Source organism: Hippocampus bargibanti, linkage group LG07 (assembly GCF_051943395.1).
Source record: "Hippocampus bargibanti isolate YZ-2025 linkage group LG07, ASM5194339v1, whole genome shotgun sequence".
Classification (NCBI taxonomy): Eukaryota; Metazoa; Chordata; class Actinopteri; order Syngnathiformes; family Syngnathidae; genus Hippocampus; species Hippocampus bargibanti.
This window is the reverse complement of record NC_142740.1, coordinates 1,617,647-1,630,000: the sequence shown is the minus strand read 5'-3', so window position 1 is coordinate 1,630,000 and position 12,354 is coordinate 1,617,647. Positions and strand designations below refer to the sequence as shown.

Below are 12,354 nucleotides of genomic sequence, written 5' to 3'. Positions count from 1 at the left end.
ATCTCCCCCGTTAGCCCCTTTCGGCAGCTCGACGGTGAGATCACCAACAAAGCGTTCGGAAGTCAACAAACGGAGCCCGTGCGCAATGGCGTCCACGTTACCTCCCCCTTTTTGAAAGTGATGCGCACGAGGGTGCGAGCGTGTGACGGTCGACCGGCGACGCTTGAGCTGAGATAATTAGGCCGCCTGCGGGTTACAGGAATCATCTGTACAAAAACATCACGGAGGGCTTCCCAAGTGAAGCGGAGAGCTCCACCTTTTGTCTGCGCATTCCTGCTCATTCACTAACTCGGCATGTTAGCTTTTACACACACGCACACACACACACACACACACACAAATTCCTGTTTCAATGGTTTTGTGAGGTACGATAACTCCAGATAAAGGAGTGAGGACCACTGTTGCTGATGAGTTTAGAGAAGAACTCGTGTTCAATTTGAACACTAAATGTCACCCCATTTCACACTTCAACTTCTTTAAAAACAAAGAAATAAAAAGTGGACTTGAAACTGAAATAACAGCAGGAGTGAGGTTTCTGAATGGCTACATTCAAAGTCCTCACCCCTGTAGTGAATTTGGTTGACACATCGTTTTACTTTTTTTGGTATGAATTTTTTCCTCTCATTAACCACGCACACATAAAAACACACAGTGGGTAAAAAGTGTGTGTATCCAAGTGAAATGAAAATACACACCAAAAATCATTTTGGGTGAATTTGTGAGGACCTCCCTGAAACTTTAACAGATGCATATATAGATCCTCTAGAAGCCTTTACAATGAAAAACTTGTGAGGACCGGCCAAAAGGTCCGCACTTGTCAACGTATGGTATAAAATGTTAGTGGTCCTCACAAGACTAGTCATACAAACACATACACACACAAACATGTTTTTTTTTTCTACATGGTGGGGACTGCGTGTGTGAAAGATTTGCCCAGTGGGAACCCAATTTAAAACATGACAAAATATATTGACGAAACTCGTAATAATGTGATTTTATGACACTTTTTTTGGAGGGAGTAACTGCTATGACATGGCTAGTTGATGTAGCAAATATTGCTAACGCTAATGCTGTATTTTTGCAGCACTATTGGTCATATTTGAACACATAAAAAAATGTCTGCACCTACCTGTGGAATGGGTGTGTAGCTGGTTTCTGGCGGAAAGGTGAAGACCGTCGCCGTGGTGACGGGACTGCTTGGGGGCGGAGTCACGATCAGTCCGGTTGTGCAAATGTGCACCTTTCAAACAGGACAGAAGAGAACAATTGAGACTCAGCAAACACGACAGACATTTTTTTCAGCTTGTAAAGACTCGACTTTCTTGAAAGTTACCTTGCTTTATTTTTAGGGGGAAAGATCAAGCTAGCTCGTCTCTTTTTTTATTTTTTTTGTGAGAGGGTTATGTTTGGGTTTTTCCTCAATACAAGTCACAGAATAGCGATTAGCGCATTCCTCGCTATTATTTCAATGCTCTTCAGTAGTGATGGGAATTTGTGGCTCTTTTCAGGGAGCCGGTTGTTATGGCTCGGCTCAAACTAAAAAGATCCGACTCTTTTGGCTCTCAAATGGCTCCTCAGTTTGTTTGTTTTTGTTGCTTAAATTAATTAACTACAAAAAAATCATGTATAATTATGTGAAAAACGAATTACTCATGTAAAAAATACACTATATCAAATATCTTTATTGATATGGCTTGATTTATATGTGCACAGAGATCATCCACGAATTTTCACTTTCCCTGTGGTTACTCTGGTCTGATGATCAGCTGTCACTAATTTACTTTTCATATTAATAATGCTATCATATCAACTAGTTAAAAATATCATAATTGAATAATAATAACAGCATAATGTGCTAACATTTGTCCACGTCTGTACCATAACCCCTCCCCTTCCCCTCACTGCTGCGTGTCTGTAATTCTCCCCTCCCTCTTCTACCACGGATATCGTCCAATCACGTGCGGCTTTAACCGAAGACCGGGGCGAGGAAAAGAGGACAAAAAAAAAAATCGACTCCCATTTCCGGCTCCTTTTTAGGAACCGGCTCTCTTCGTTCACTTCAGAGATCCGACTCGTTCGCAAACGACACATCACTACTCTTTAGGCACCTTTAACTCACGCTGAGCGGCCATTTTGGCTCTATTGGCAGCGCAAGGCGGCCTCAGACAAATTGGCACGTCAGCAAGCGTGTCTAACCACGTCCAAAAAACCTCCAGCAGCTGCCGACCATAAAGCAGCTGCTGTCATGTCTGGCTCGCTACGCGGGGACCTGAAGGCCTGAAGACATTTTTTTTTTTTTTTACAGGCGAGTGGAGTCACGTAGCATTACTTGCTTGAATCCTCGTCTGCAGTATTTTTTTTTCATACCTGTCAACATGCGAAAGAAACACTGTGACCTGACTAACGGCTCAATTTTTCCTGACTTACTGAGAAAAAAAAAACACACGCGTGTGTAATATTTCATTGCGCAATTTTATGAATAAAAATTTCACATGTAAATACGAATGCTTTTAAAAAGTGACGACATATTTCTAGCAATAATCAAATACAGTGATACGTCGGCTTGCGAACTTAATTGGTTCCCTTAGAAGTGTGTAAGGCAAAAAGTGTGTCTTCCAAACATTAATTTCCCATAGGAAATCATTAAACATGAGAATAATCCGTTCCCAGGTCCCAATAAAACATAATTTTCTACTAAATAAGCCTTACAACTACACAAAATATACCTTATTTTATGGATAAAAATGTGCTATTGTACTGTAATGAAATAAATAAATTGCACTATATAATAAAGTCATTTTGTTTATCTTTGTGATGGTTGTTGATGTAGTTGCCTCTTGATGATATCCGAGTGAAGTTGCAGTGCTTTCGCGGCGATAATAATAATAATAATAATAATAATAATCTTTGAATAATAATACTACAAATAATAATAATAATAATAATAGTAATAATAATAATAATCTTCTTTGAATAATAATAATAATAATAATAACAATAACTTTCAAAGTCACTTTACAGTCACAGGATCAGTTTTTCTGTGGGTGAGCAGCGGCAGCCACACGCAACAGCATTCGCTCAACCCGGACGTTTATAGATAGAAAGCTACCCAGCCAGCTAGTAAACAGCTAATAGATAGCCAACAGATAGCTAGCTAGATAGCTAGCCACCTAGATAGCTCTATAGTTAATAGCGAGCTAGCTAGATAGTTAGCTAATACACTATTCTATAGTGTATTAGCTATAGCTATACTTAGCTATACTAATACACTAGTCACTCTTAAATACACAGATAGAAAGCTAACTAGACAGCTAGTAGATAGTTAATAGATAAACAAAACTGGTAGCTAGCTAGATAGCTAGCAATCTAGATAGCTACGTAGCTAATAGATAGCCAGCTACATTGCTAGTTAGCTAATAATAATAATTATGATAATAATAAATTTCATTTCTAAGAGCCTTTCAAAACTCTCAAGGTCACTTTTCAGTCACAGGATCATACCTTCACTCACACTGTCCCCTGCTAGGAACTTCTGAATCTGCACAGTTCCGAGCTCATTTTGTGGCAGTTTTGGGACACTTTCAAGTCATTTTTATTGTTGTTTTGCATTTGACTAAAAATATCCGCCTGCGTGTTTTGGCTATTTTAGATGCTATAAAAAGTTTTTCTGATGTCAGTTAGAAAACAAAAAAAAAATGGTATCGGTTGTCCTTTAAACAAAAGTAGTGCTTTGACGAAGTAGTCTAAAAAAAATGGTGACGTCTGTAGTTTCTTCCCAGCATGTTACCTGTGAAGGCGCGCTGCAAGAAAGCCCTCCGCTGATCTCGCCGATGCGGGCGGCGGCGGTGGGGTTGCTCGAGCTGATGAGAACCGGCCCGCTGATCTCCATGGAGTGGCGCTGCGGGGGCGGAGCCAGCGCGGGTTTGTGGGACATGGTGAGGGAGGTGAAGGAATGTCGCTTTTTGCTGTTCTTCTTATCCCGATGGCCGCCGCCGTTGCTGTGAGGCCCCGACGAGGCCCCCTCGCCCGACTCGCCGTTGGGGTCGGAGGGCTTGTCCGACTCAATGAGCTGCCGGGCCGCCGAGTTGAACTAGCAGGGAGGAGAAAAGTGGATGGAGGCACATATTGCAAAATCCGTCGCAATTTCAGCATTTTTCTTTCCCTATTCTGATCAAAGTCGAATTATCATTGGTGACAAGGATGTAAAACGGAGTGATAGCCAATCGGGAAGCTTACTTCAGCTGGTACGGTTGCAAGCAGAGAATAAAAACGGCTGCTAATAGCTAACAAGCTAACAGTTAGCCTAGCATTTATCTCGTATTTTTTAAAAATGTTTTACATTTCCATTCCTTGCACACAAGAGTACATGACACATGATAAGAGCAACCTGAACACACATGGTTTTTGGTTGTACTTCACATTCCTGTCAACCGGCCGTATTTTGCCGTAATCTGTACGATTTTTGCATATTTTTAGATGTGTACGGCATATAAGAAAGTTTGTATGGAAATTGTTCAATATAATTTGGAGATATTTTCGATTCCGTTCTCGTCATTAAACATTAGCAGTAATTTTAAGGATAACAAATATCGCTACTCGTCAAAAACGAAGTCGACCACCGAGAAAACAAGTCCGTGCGAAAAATCTCGAGAAGAAACAAAAATTCCGAGAAGACAAGTTCCGATCAAGTGGAATTTTATTTTGAAATCAGTTAAATTGACTCTGCGACCCGTTTCACGAACCGTTTCATGAACCGTTTCACGAACCGTTTCACGAACCGTTTCACGAACCGTTTCACAAACCGTTTCACAAACCGTTCCACAAACCGTTTCACAAACCGTTTCACAAACCGTTTCACAAACCGTTTCACAAACCGTTCCACAAACTGTTCCACAAACCGTTCCACGAACCGTTTCACGAACCGTTTCACGAACCGTTTCACGAACCAGTTCATGAAACCGTTCACGGACCGTTTCACAAACCGTTTCACGAACCGTTTCACGAACCGCTTCACGAACCGTTCCACGAGCCGTTTCACGAACCGTTTCACGAACCGTTCCACGAATCGTTTCATGAACCATTTCATAAATCTTTGATTCTGTGTCACGTCGTTAATAGCCACATGCTAAAACAGGAAGTGTGAAAACAGGCAGAGTAAACCTCGTAAAACGCAACAAAAGGCCTAAAAAAACACGAAAATAAAGACTTAAACAGCTCAGCACGTGCGGCTATTTCTGAGCTCGCCACCTCAAACCGTCAAATAAAGTCTAAAAATACGTGTTTGAACAGGAAGCCACGTTGGCGGCGGCGGCGGCGGGTGACCTGAATCTCGGCGCTTTGTGTGAATGCAATTTTTTTTCTTACCTCCACGTATGAGATGGGGAAAATTCCAATTTTGTCTCCCAGCATTCCCTCCGCCCAGTTTTCGTCCACCCGTCGGATGACAGTGAGGATGTCATCCTGGAAAACAAAATAATTGTTCGGTGAAAACCGGAATTGAAACGGTTTCATATCTTTCAGTAGTTCTCTTGGTTGGACCAGTCGGACTTGTATTTGTATTTTATTTGTTTTGTTTTTTATTTTTCATTGTTTTTCATTTACAGATTTTTTTACTATTTATTAATTTGCTTGATTGATTTTATTTTATTACATTTTATTTATTTTATTAATGTATTTTATTTTTATATTCATCTTTTTTTCATTATTTTTGAAAAGGATTATTTTTTACAATTTATTTATTCATGCATTTATTTATTGTATTTTTTATTTCTGTTTTTCTGTTCATTATGTTTTTGTTTACTGATTTTTTTTACTATTTGACTATTTATTTATTTGCTTGATTTATTTTATTTTATTACATTTTATTTATTTTATTGTATTTTTTTCGTCTTTTTTTAAATGATTTTTTTACATTTTTTTATTTATGTGTTTATTTATTTTGTATTTGATTTTATTTATGTTTTATTTTTCATTATGTTTTTTGTTTACTGATTTTTTGACTATTTATTTGCTTAATTTATTTTATTACATTTGATGTATTTTTTATACATTTTTTTCTATTTACTGAGATGCCGTAAGATGCCGATCTGAAATGCAGTCTCCACAAAATGAGCCCGGTCTCGCTAAATATCCAAGATTTCGGTCATGGCGAGCCTAATTACAGCCGTTCATCAAGACGGCAGACGGAATAGAATCATCATGCGTTTTTTTGGGGCGCCGTTAACGGAACAAACCCGCGTTGCGAACAGCTAACCTTGGCGAACGGCAGGCAGTCCTTGTCGGCCTCCTTGTCCTTGAGCTCAAAGTCGTAGAGCGCCTTGCACTGCGGCGGCGGCTGCGGCAACGGCTTGATGACTTGCACAAAATTGGTGGGGAAGAACCCGTGCAGGCCGCCCATCTCGCCGTGGTACCAGTTCTCGTCCACCTGCCGGCGCAGGATGATGACGTCGCCCTTGCTGAATTTCAGATCGCCCGCTTCCTTGCCGTCGTAGTTGTAGAGGGCCTTCGCGCACGGTAGCTGGGGGATGCCCTGGAATATATTATATTGGAATATAAAGGACAACCGACACCTCCGGACAAGTTGCGTCCATAATTTGTAAAATCACTTCAAATGACTTCTACTGAGCGCATTTTACAAAGATTGCACCATATATAGCTATATTTTACCATTTAAAGGAAAGCCGACACCATTTTTTGCTTCCTAACTGACATCAGAAAAACGTTTTATCGCATCTAAAATACCCAAAACACGCAGGCTGATATTTTTAGTCAAATGCAAAACACCAATAAAAATCACTTAAAGTGTCCCAAAACTACTTCAATTTGACCCCAGAAATGGCGAGTTTCAGAAAGTCCCGCCCCCTTGTTTTTGACGTCACTCTTGGTCACACGCTGCCTTGCTCCAGAATCAAAACAATGGCTTCCGAGAATTCAGATTAGGAGAAGCTGCTTTGTTGTTACTCATCCAGTTATGAATATGATTCAAATAGTTCTGAAGAGGAAAGCATACATGTTTGCAATCGATTAAAGTATTTATTCCGTGCCATTTTGAGGTATCTGGGGGCGGAAAATGTAGCACCAAAAAGAGGCAGAAGATGGCGACGAAGCTCCGTGTAAGGAATTAATCACCCTGTTTCCATGGGCCGATTAATTCCTTACACGGAGCTTTGTCGCCATCTTCTGCCTCTTTTTGGTGTTACATGAAGTTTTCAGACCAAACAAAGTACACCAAAATGCATTGACGTGATGGAAGGACTACAATGTGTCCTTTTTTCGGTCAGGGGCGTTCCTTCAGTGACGTAACGTGAGGACTCGTCACCAACTCAAAAACAAGACTTCCGGAATATTCAGCGCGAGTCTTAAAAGGTAAAATAACGCTACATGCGGTGGAATCTTTGTAAAATAGGCTCAGTAGAAGTCATTTGAAGCCATTTTACAAATTATGGACACAACTTGTCCGGAGGCGTCGGTTCTCCTTTGAAGGACAACCGACGTCTTCGGACAAGTTGTGTCTATAATTTGTAACATTCACTTCAAATACAATTTATAGCGTATATTTTCCTTTCTCTCAACTCATTTTGAATGCGGAATATGAAAAAAAAATCATTACTGAAACACATTTTTTTGGAAGATATCACACAGATTTTCAGACTATAGTGAAGGCCCTGTAAAGTGTCCTTGAGAGCCTTGAAAGGCGCTTAAAATGAAATGTATTATTATTCACGAAACACATTAATGGATTTGAGGTATTTCTTCAAAAAGTGATGGAAAAAAAACAACAACTTAGTTCAAAAACTAAGACGCCCAAAAGTCTGAACGATTCCTGTCCCTGACCAAGACTTTCTGAAGTCCAGTTGGTTCACCTTCACCACCCCCGAAGGAGGTATTGTATCTTGGCCCCAAAACCCTGAAAGGGCCATTCAAAGGAATGACAATCCAAGTAAAGAGGGCCAGTGGGGATGGGGGGGGGGGGGGTGCTCCATTCAACGTTGGGAGTTGTCTATCAGGGAAAACAGCCGCCATTTATCCTACTGACTGCCGGACATCGTTGCCAGTGTTGTGAATCCCAAACACTTTGTAAGCGAGGCGTTCACGGACGTGGGGTGGAAATAGGTTAAAAGGGAATTCAGGAAAAGGCTGGATGGACTCTAATGAGGCATTGGTGAGAATGAAAGTACAGGACGGAGCCGCTGATGGTGAGCCGGTCTGACGTTATCCCGCTGCACCCAATCACACACACCGAAGCACAGAAGCAATGAGGCCACGCCAATTGCGTCGCTAAGGACGATTTTGTCGTGGAATTTGGCCTTCTTTGAGCAGATGGACTGTGATGAAAATGCAAATGATTAAATATGGACCTAAATCTGAGGACGTTGCAAATAAGAAACAACCGTGACCCTTTTATGCCATGCTTACAACAGACTTCTTAACACATAGGCTTAGTCATTCTAATGAGGTGATACCAGAGCGAATGGGGAAATTAGAGTAAGGTATAGAACATTAAAGGGCAACCGATGCCTCTGGACAAGTTGTGTCCATAATTTGTAAAATGGCGTCAAATGACTTCTACTGTGCGTATTTGACAAAGATTCCACCGCATGTAGCGTTATTTTACATTTTAAGACTCGCGTTGAATATTCCGGAAGTCTCGTTTTTGAGTTGGTGACAAGTCCGTACGTGACATCACTAAAGGACCGCCCCTGACAGAGAAAGGACACATTGTAGCAGTCCTTCCATCACGTCAATGCATTTTGCAGTACTTTTTTTAGTCTGAAAACTTCGTGTAGCACCAAAAAAAGGCAGAAGAGGGTGACAAAGCTCTGTGTAAGGAATTAATCAGCATGTGGAAAACGGGCTGATTAATTCCTTGCACGGCTTTGTCACCATTTTCTGCCTCTTTTTTTGGTGATACATTCCCCCCCACCTATTGCCTCAAAATGGCACGGAATAAAGTCTTTAATCCATTGCAAACATGTATGCTTTCCTCTTCAGAACTATTTGAATCATATTCATAACTGGATGAGTAACAACAAAGCATAATCTCCGAATTTGAAGCCATTGTTTTGATTCTCAGGCAAGGCAAGACGTCTTGGGGTGACGCCACGAACAAGGGGGGGGGGGTCTTCCGAAACTGGCCACTTCCGGTTTCAAATTTAAGTAGTTTTTAGACACTGTAAGTCATTTTTATTGGTGTTTTGCATTTGACTAAAAATATTAGCCTGCGTGTTTTGAGTATTTTAGATGCTATAAAACGTTTTTCTGATGTCAGTTAGGAAACAAAAACGTGATGTCGGTTGTCCTTTAAGGGGTAGTTAGCTGACTATCTATTAGCCATCTATTGGCTAGCTATCCGTCTATCTAAAAAAATTTTGTCTTCTTGACTTCAAGACGGCGCCGCGAGAGTGACTGCCTTACCAGCAGCTCTTGAATTTTTATTTTCTACTTCTTTCTTTCCTTTCCTCTTCTTTCCATAACTTTGCTGCTGTGTTACTTCCGGGTAGACTGACGGCTGGCGCGTATGGCTGCCGCTGCTCACCCGCACAAAAAAAAAAAAAATATCCTGCGACTGTAAAGTGTCCTTTAGAGTTTTGAAAGGCGCTTAGAAAATAATTGTATTATTATTAATAGTAATGAAACTGGAAAAATGTCAACTGTCATAACAATGAAAATTTCCGAGTGATCCTTCAAACAGACGCGGCGGGAAAAATGACTACATGACCGCGTACGGAACCGTGATTGATGTTGACACGTGTTTAAACAAGACATGGCGCATCACCGGCGTGACATTATTCTTACGCTTGAGGGCACGGACAGGGAAATGTTCGGACTTGAGTTCAAGTGTGTCGGAATCCCAAAATAACCGCGATTTCCACACGAGTCAGCTAAAGTACGCTAGCTTTAAAAATACACGTCAGGTTTCCAGTCACCCGCGTGGAACCGCCGCAGACACTCGCCTGTTGTGACGGAGTTAATTGGTTGAGCGGATTCGACGCCGATCAACCGCCGTGTACGATCGCGGATAATGAAATTAGAAAGAGTGCGCTAAGGGGATTTAGCGGCTCGCTTCCAAGTCACTAGATGACCGTGAAGCCATGCCATCTACACCCCACGCATCCGCCACGTTAGCAGTTAAAGTCTCGCCAAAGTACAGTGATACCTTGGCTTACTAACTTAATTGGTTCCCAGACAGAGTGTGTAAGGCTAAAAAGTGTGTATCCCAAAAATTAATTTCCCATAGGAAACCATTAAAATGAGAATAATCCGTTCCCAGGTCCCCATAAAACATACTTTTCTTCTTTCTAATATTCTAAGCCTTAAAACTACACAAAATATACCTTATTTTATGTATCATAAATGAGATAAGGTATTATAATGAAAGAAATAAACTGTACTGTCTAATAAAGTGGTTTTATTGACCGTTGTGATGGTCATTGATAGCTTGATGGAATGGAGTGGCCGATTTCATCAGCATTAAATATTTGATGAGGAACGTTGACTTCTTCTTTCACCATCTTGAGGAATGATTCCTAGTAGGTGCTTTCTCTGCGATAATTTTACCCAGTTCATCATCAATTGCATTCTCTCTAGCTGGGTTGAAGTGCACAGATGGCTTGTGCTGGTTATTTGTGTAGCCTGATTGATGGGAATTTTAACCTTGCAGTCTACACTCTGCCTTTGAACTATCAACGTTGAAACTAGTCCAAATTTCACTGTTTTCTATCCATTTTGTCACTCTCTCTCTTTCGTCTGCCTATCTCTTTAATGTTTAAACCACCTCCCCTCACTGCTGCGTTCTTGACCAATCACGTGGCTTTAACCGAAGACTGGGGGCGGGGAATAGAGGACAAAAAAAATGTCGGCTGCCATTTTCTTGTTAGAAGAACGGTCTCGTTCGCGAACGACACATCACTCATTGTGGCAGCTCCGTGTGTATCCCGAAAAATAGTTCGTATGCCGAGGTAAAATTTTCATACATTTAACGTTCGTAAACCTAAAAGTTCGTAAGCCAAGGGGTTCGTAAACCGAGGTACACTGTAGACAGAAACCTTTCCCCTTCCCCTACTTTCCCCCGTGTAACGCCAGACATGTCTACACTCCCACATGGACGCCTCCCCAAAGCTCTGCAGGTGGCGCCCGTTGAGGGAGGATATAACAAGAGCGATAGCGAAGGCTAGCCGCCATATCTGCCGCAAACGTCGGCCAGGTGGTCATTTGTCGGGACATTTGTTGTTCATTAGCGGGTCATTTGCTGCCCAACGGTGCCAGCCGGCCACCGCGGTCGCGGGAACGGGGGAGGAAGGGTGATTCCGAGAGACAAGAGGCCATCTTGACTCCATTAGCGGCGCATGAAATTGATTCCTAATGGCGTTTTATATTTTTTTTAATGACCATTGTACAGCAGGGGGGGAGGGTTCCTTTCAGCGCCCTGCCATTCGGCACTTGGCGGCCCGAGGGCTTCTTTGTGTAAAACGCAGGAACTGGGCCATGGACGGAAGCAAACGGGAGGACAAAGGGAGGCGGGATCGGGTTTGTTAAAGTCGAAAAGAAAAGCCTGGGATGAAACGGTTGAGGTGTGACGATTCAAACAAAAATGATCATTAGACTAATAAATAGCGAATGCGACAAGGTGAGCAGAAACTCAAGGCACATTGTCGCCTGTCTTGCCGTGTACCTCTTGTTTCCATGGAAACAATTTTTGTGTGTGTGTGTGGGGTAGAGTATGTTTACGATTGTCAAGAAATCAACTGAGCTCGATTGGAAGGGATGACGCTTCATTCAAAGCAAGAAAAAGAGGCCGAGAAGGTCGCCTACGAAGCAGAAGTAATATTCGTAGGAGAACAGAGTAAACATATGTAAACGATGAGTATTGTTTTGCTTGTACCTCGGCTTACGAACTTAATTGGTTCCCAGAAAGTGTAAGGCAAAATGTTCGTCTGCCAAACATTTATTTCCCATAAGAAACCATTAAAAATGAGAATAATCCGTTCCCATGTCCCCATAAAAATAATTTTCTACTAAATAAGCCTTAAAACTACACAAAATATACCTTATTTTATGTATAATAAATGTGCTATTGTATTGTAATTAAATAAATAAACTGTATATATGTAGGTAAATAAACACAGAGTGAAATTGTTGTCTTTTTTGATGTGATGTTTTGAATATAATTAACTAGTTATCACCAAAATTTCATTTGGACAAAACACTAAGAAACGGGGCCTGTATTTTCTGAGCATTCTGAAAAAGTATTGAAGAAGTTTGGCCATTGTGAGCAATCTTTACAATGCCGGAAGGAAAGTAAAAAAATATGCAAGTCAAAGTACTACTGTAATTTGTCCCCTTGAATACTAATAA

At 41.2% G+C, this 12,354-nt stretch overlaps 1 protein-coding gene across 1 annotated transcript in view; it reads right to left on the bottom strand.

Moving 5' to 3' along the window:
- sh3rf1 (SH3 domain containing ring finger 1) overlaps positions 1-12,354 on the bottom strand; it is a 43,912-nt gene that overhangs the window by 12,159 nt on the left and 19,399 nt on the right. The window contains exons 3-6 of the mRNA XM_089000202.1: positions 6,254-6,529; positions 5,365-5,460; positions 3,788-4,090; positions 1,130-1,240 (exon numbers count right to left, since the gene is read on the bottom strand). Of these exons, the coding sequence (XP_088856328.1) occupies positions 1,130-1,240; positions 3,788-4,090; positions 5,365-5,460; positions 6,254-6,529 (786 nt within the window). The remainder of the gene's footprint in view (positions 1-1,129; positions 1,241-3,787; positions 4,091-5,364; positions 5,461-6,253; positions 6,530-12,354) is intronic.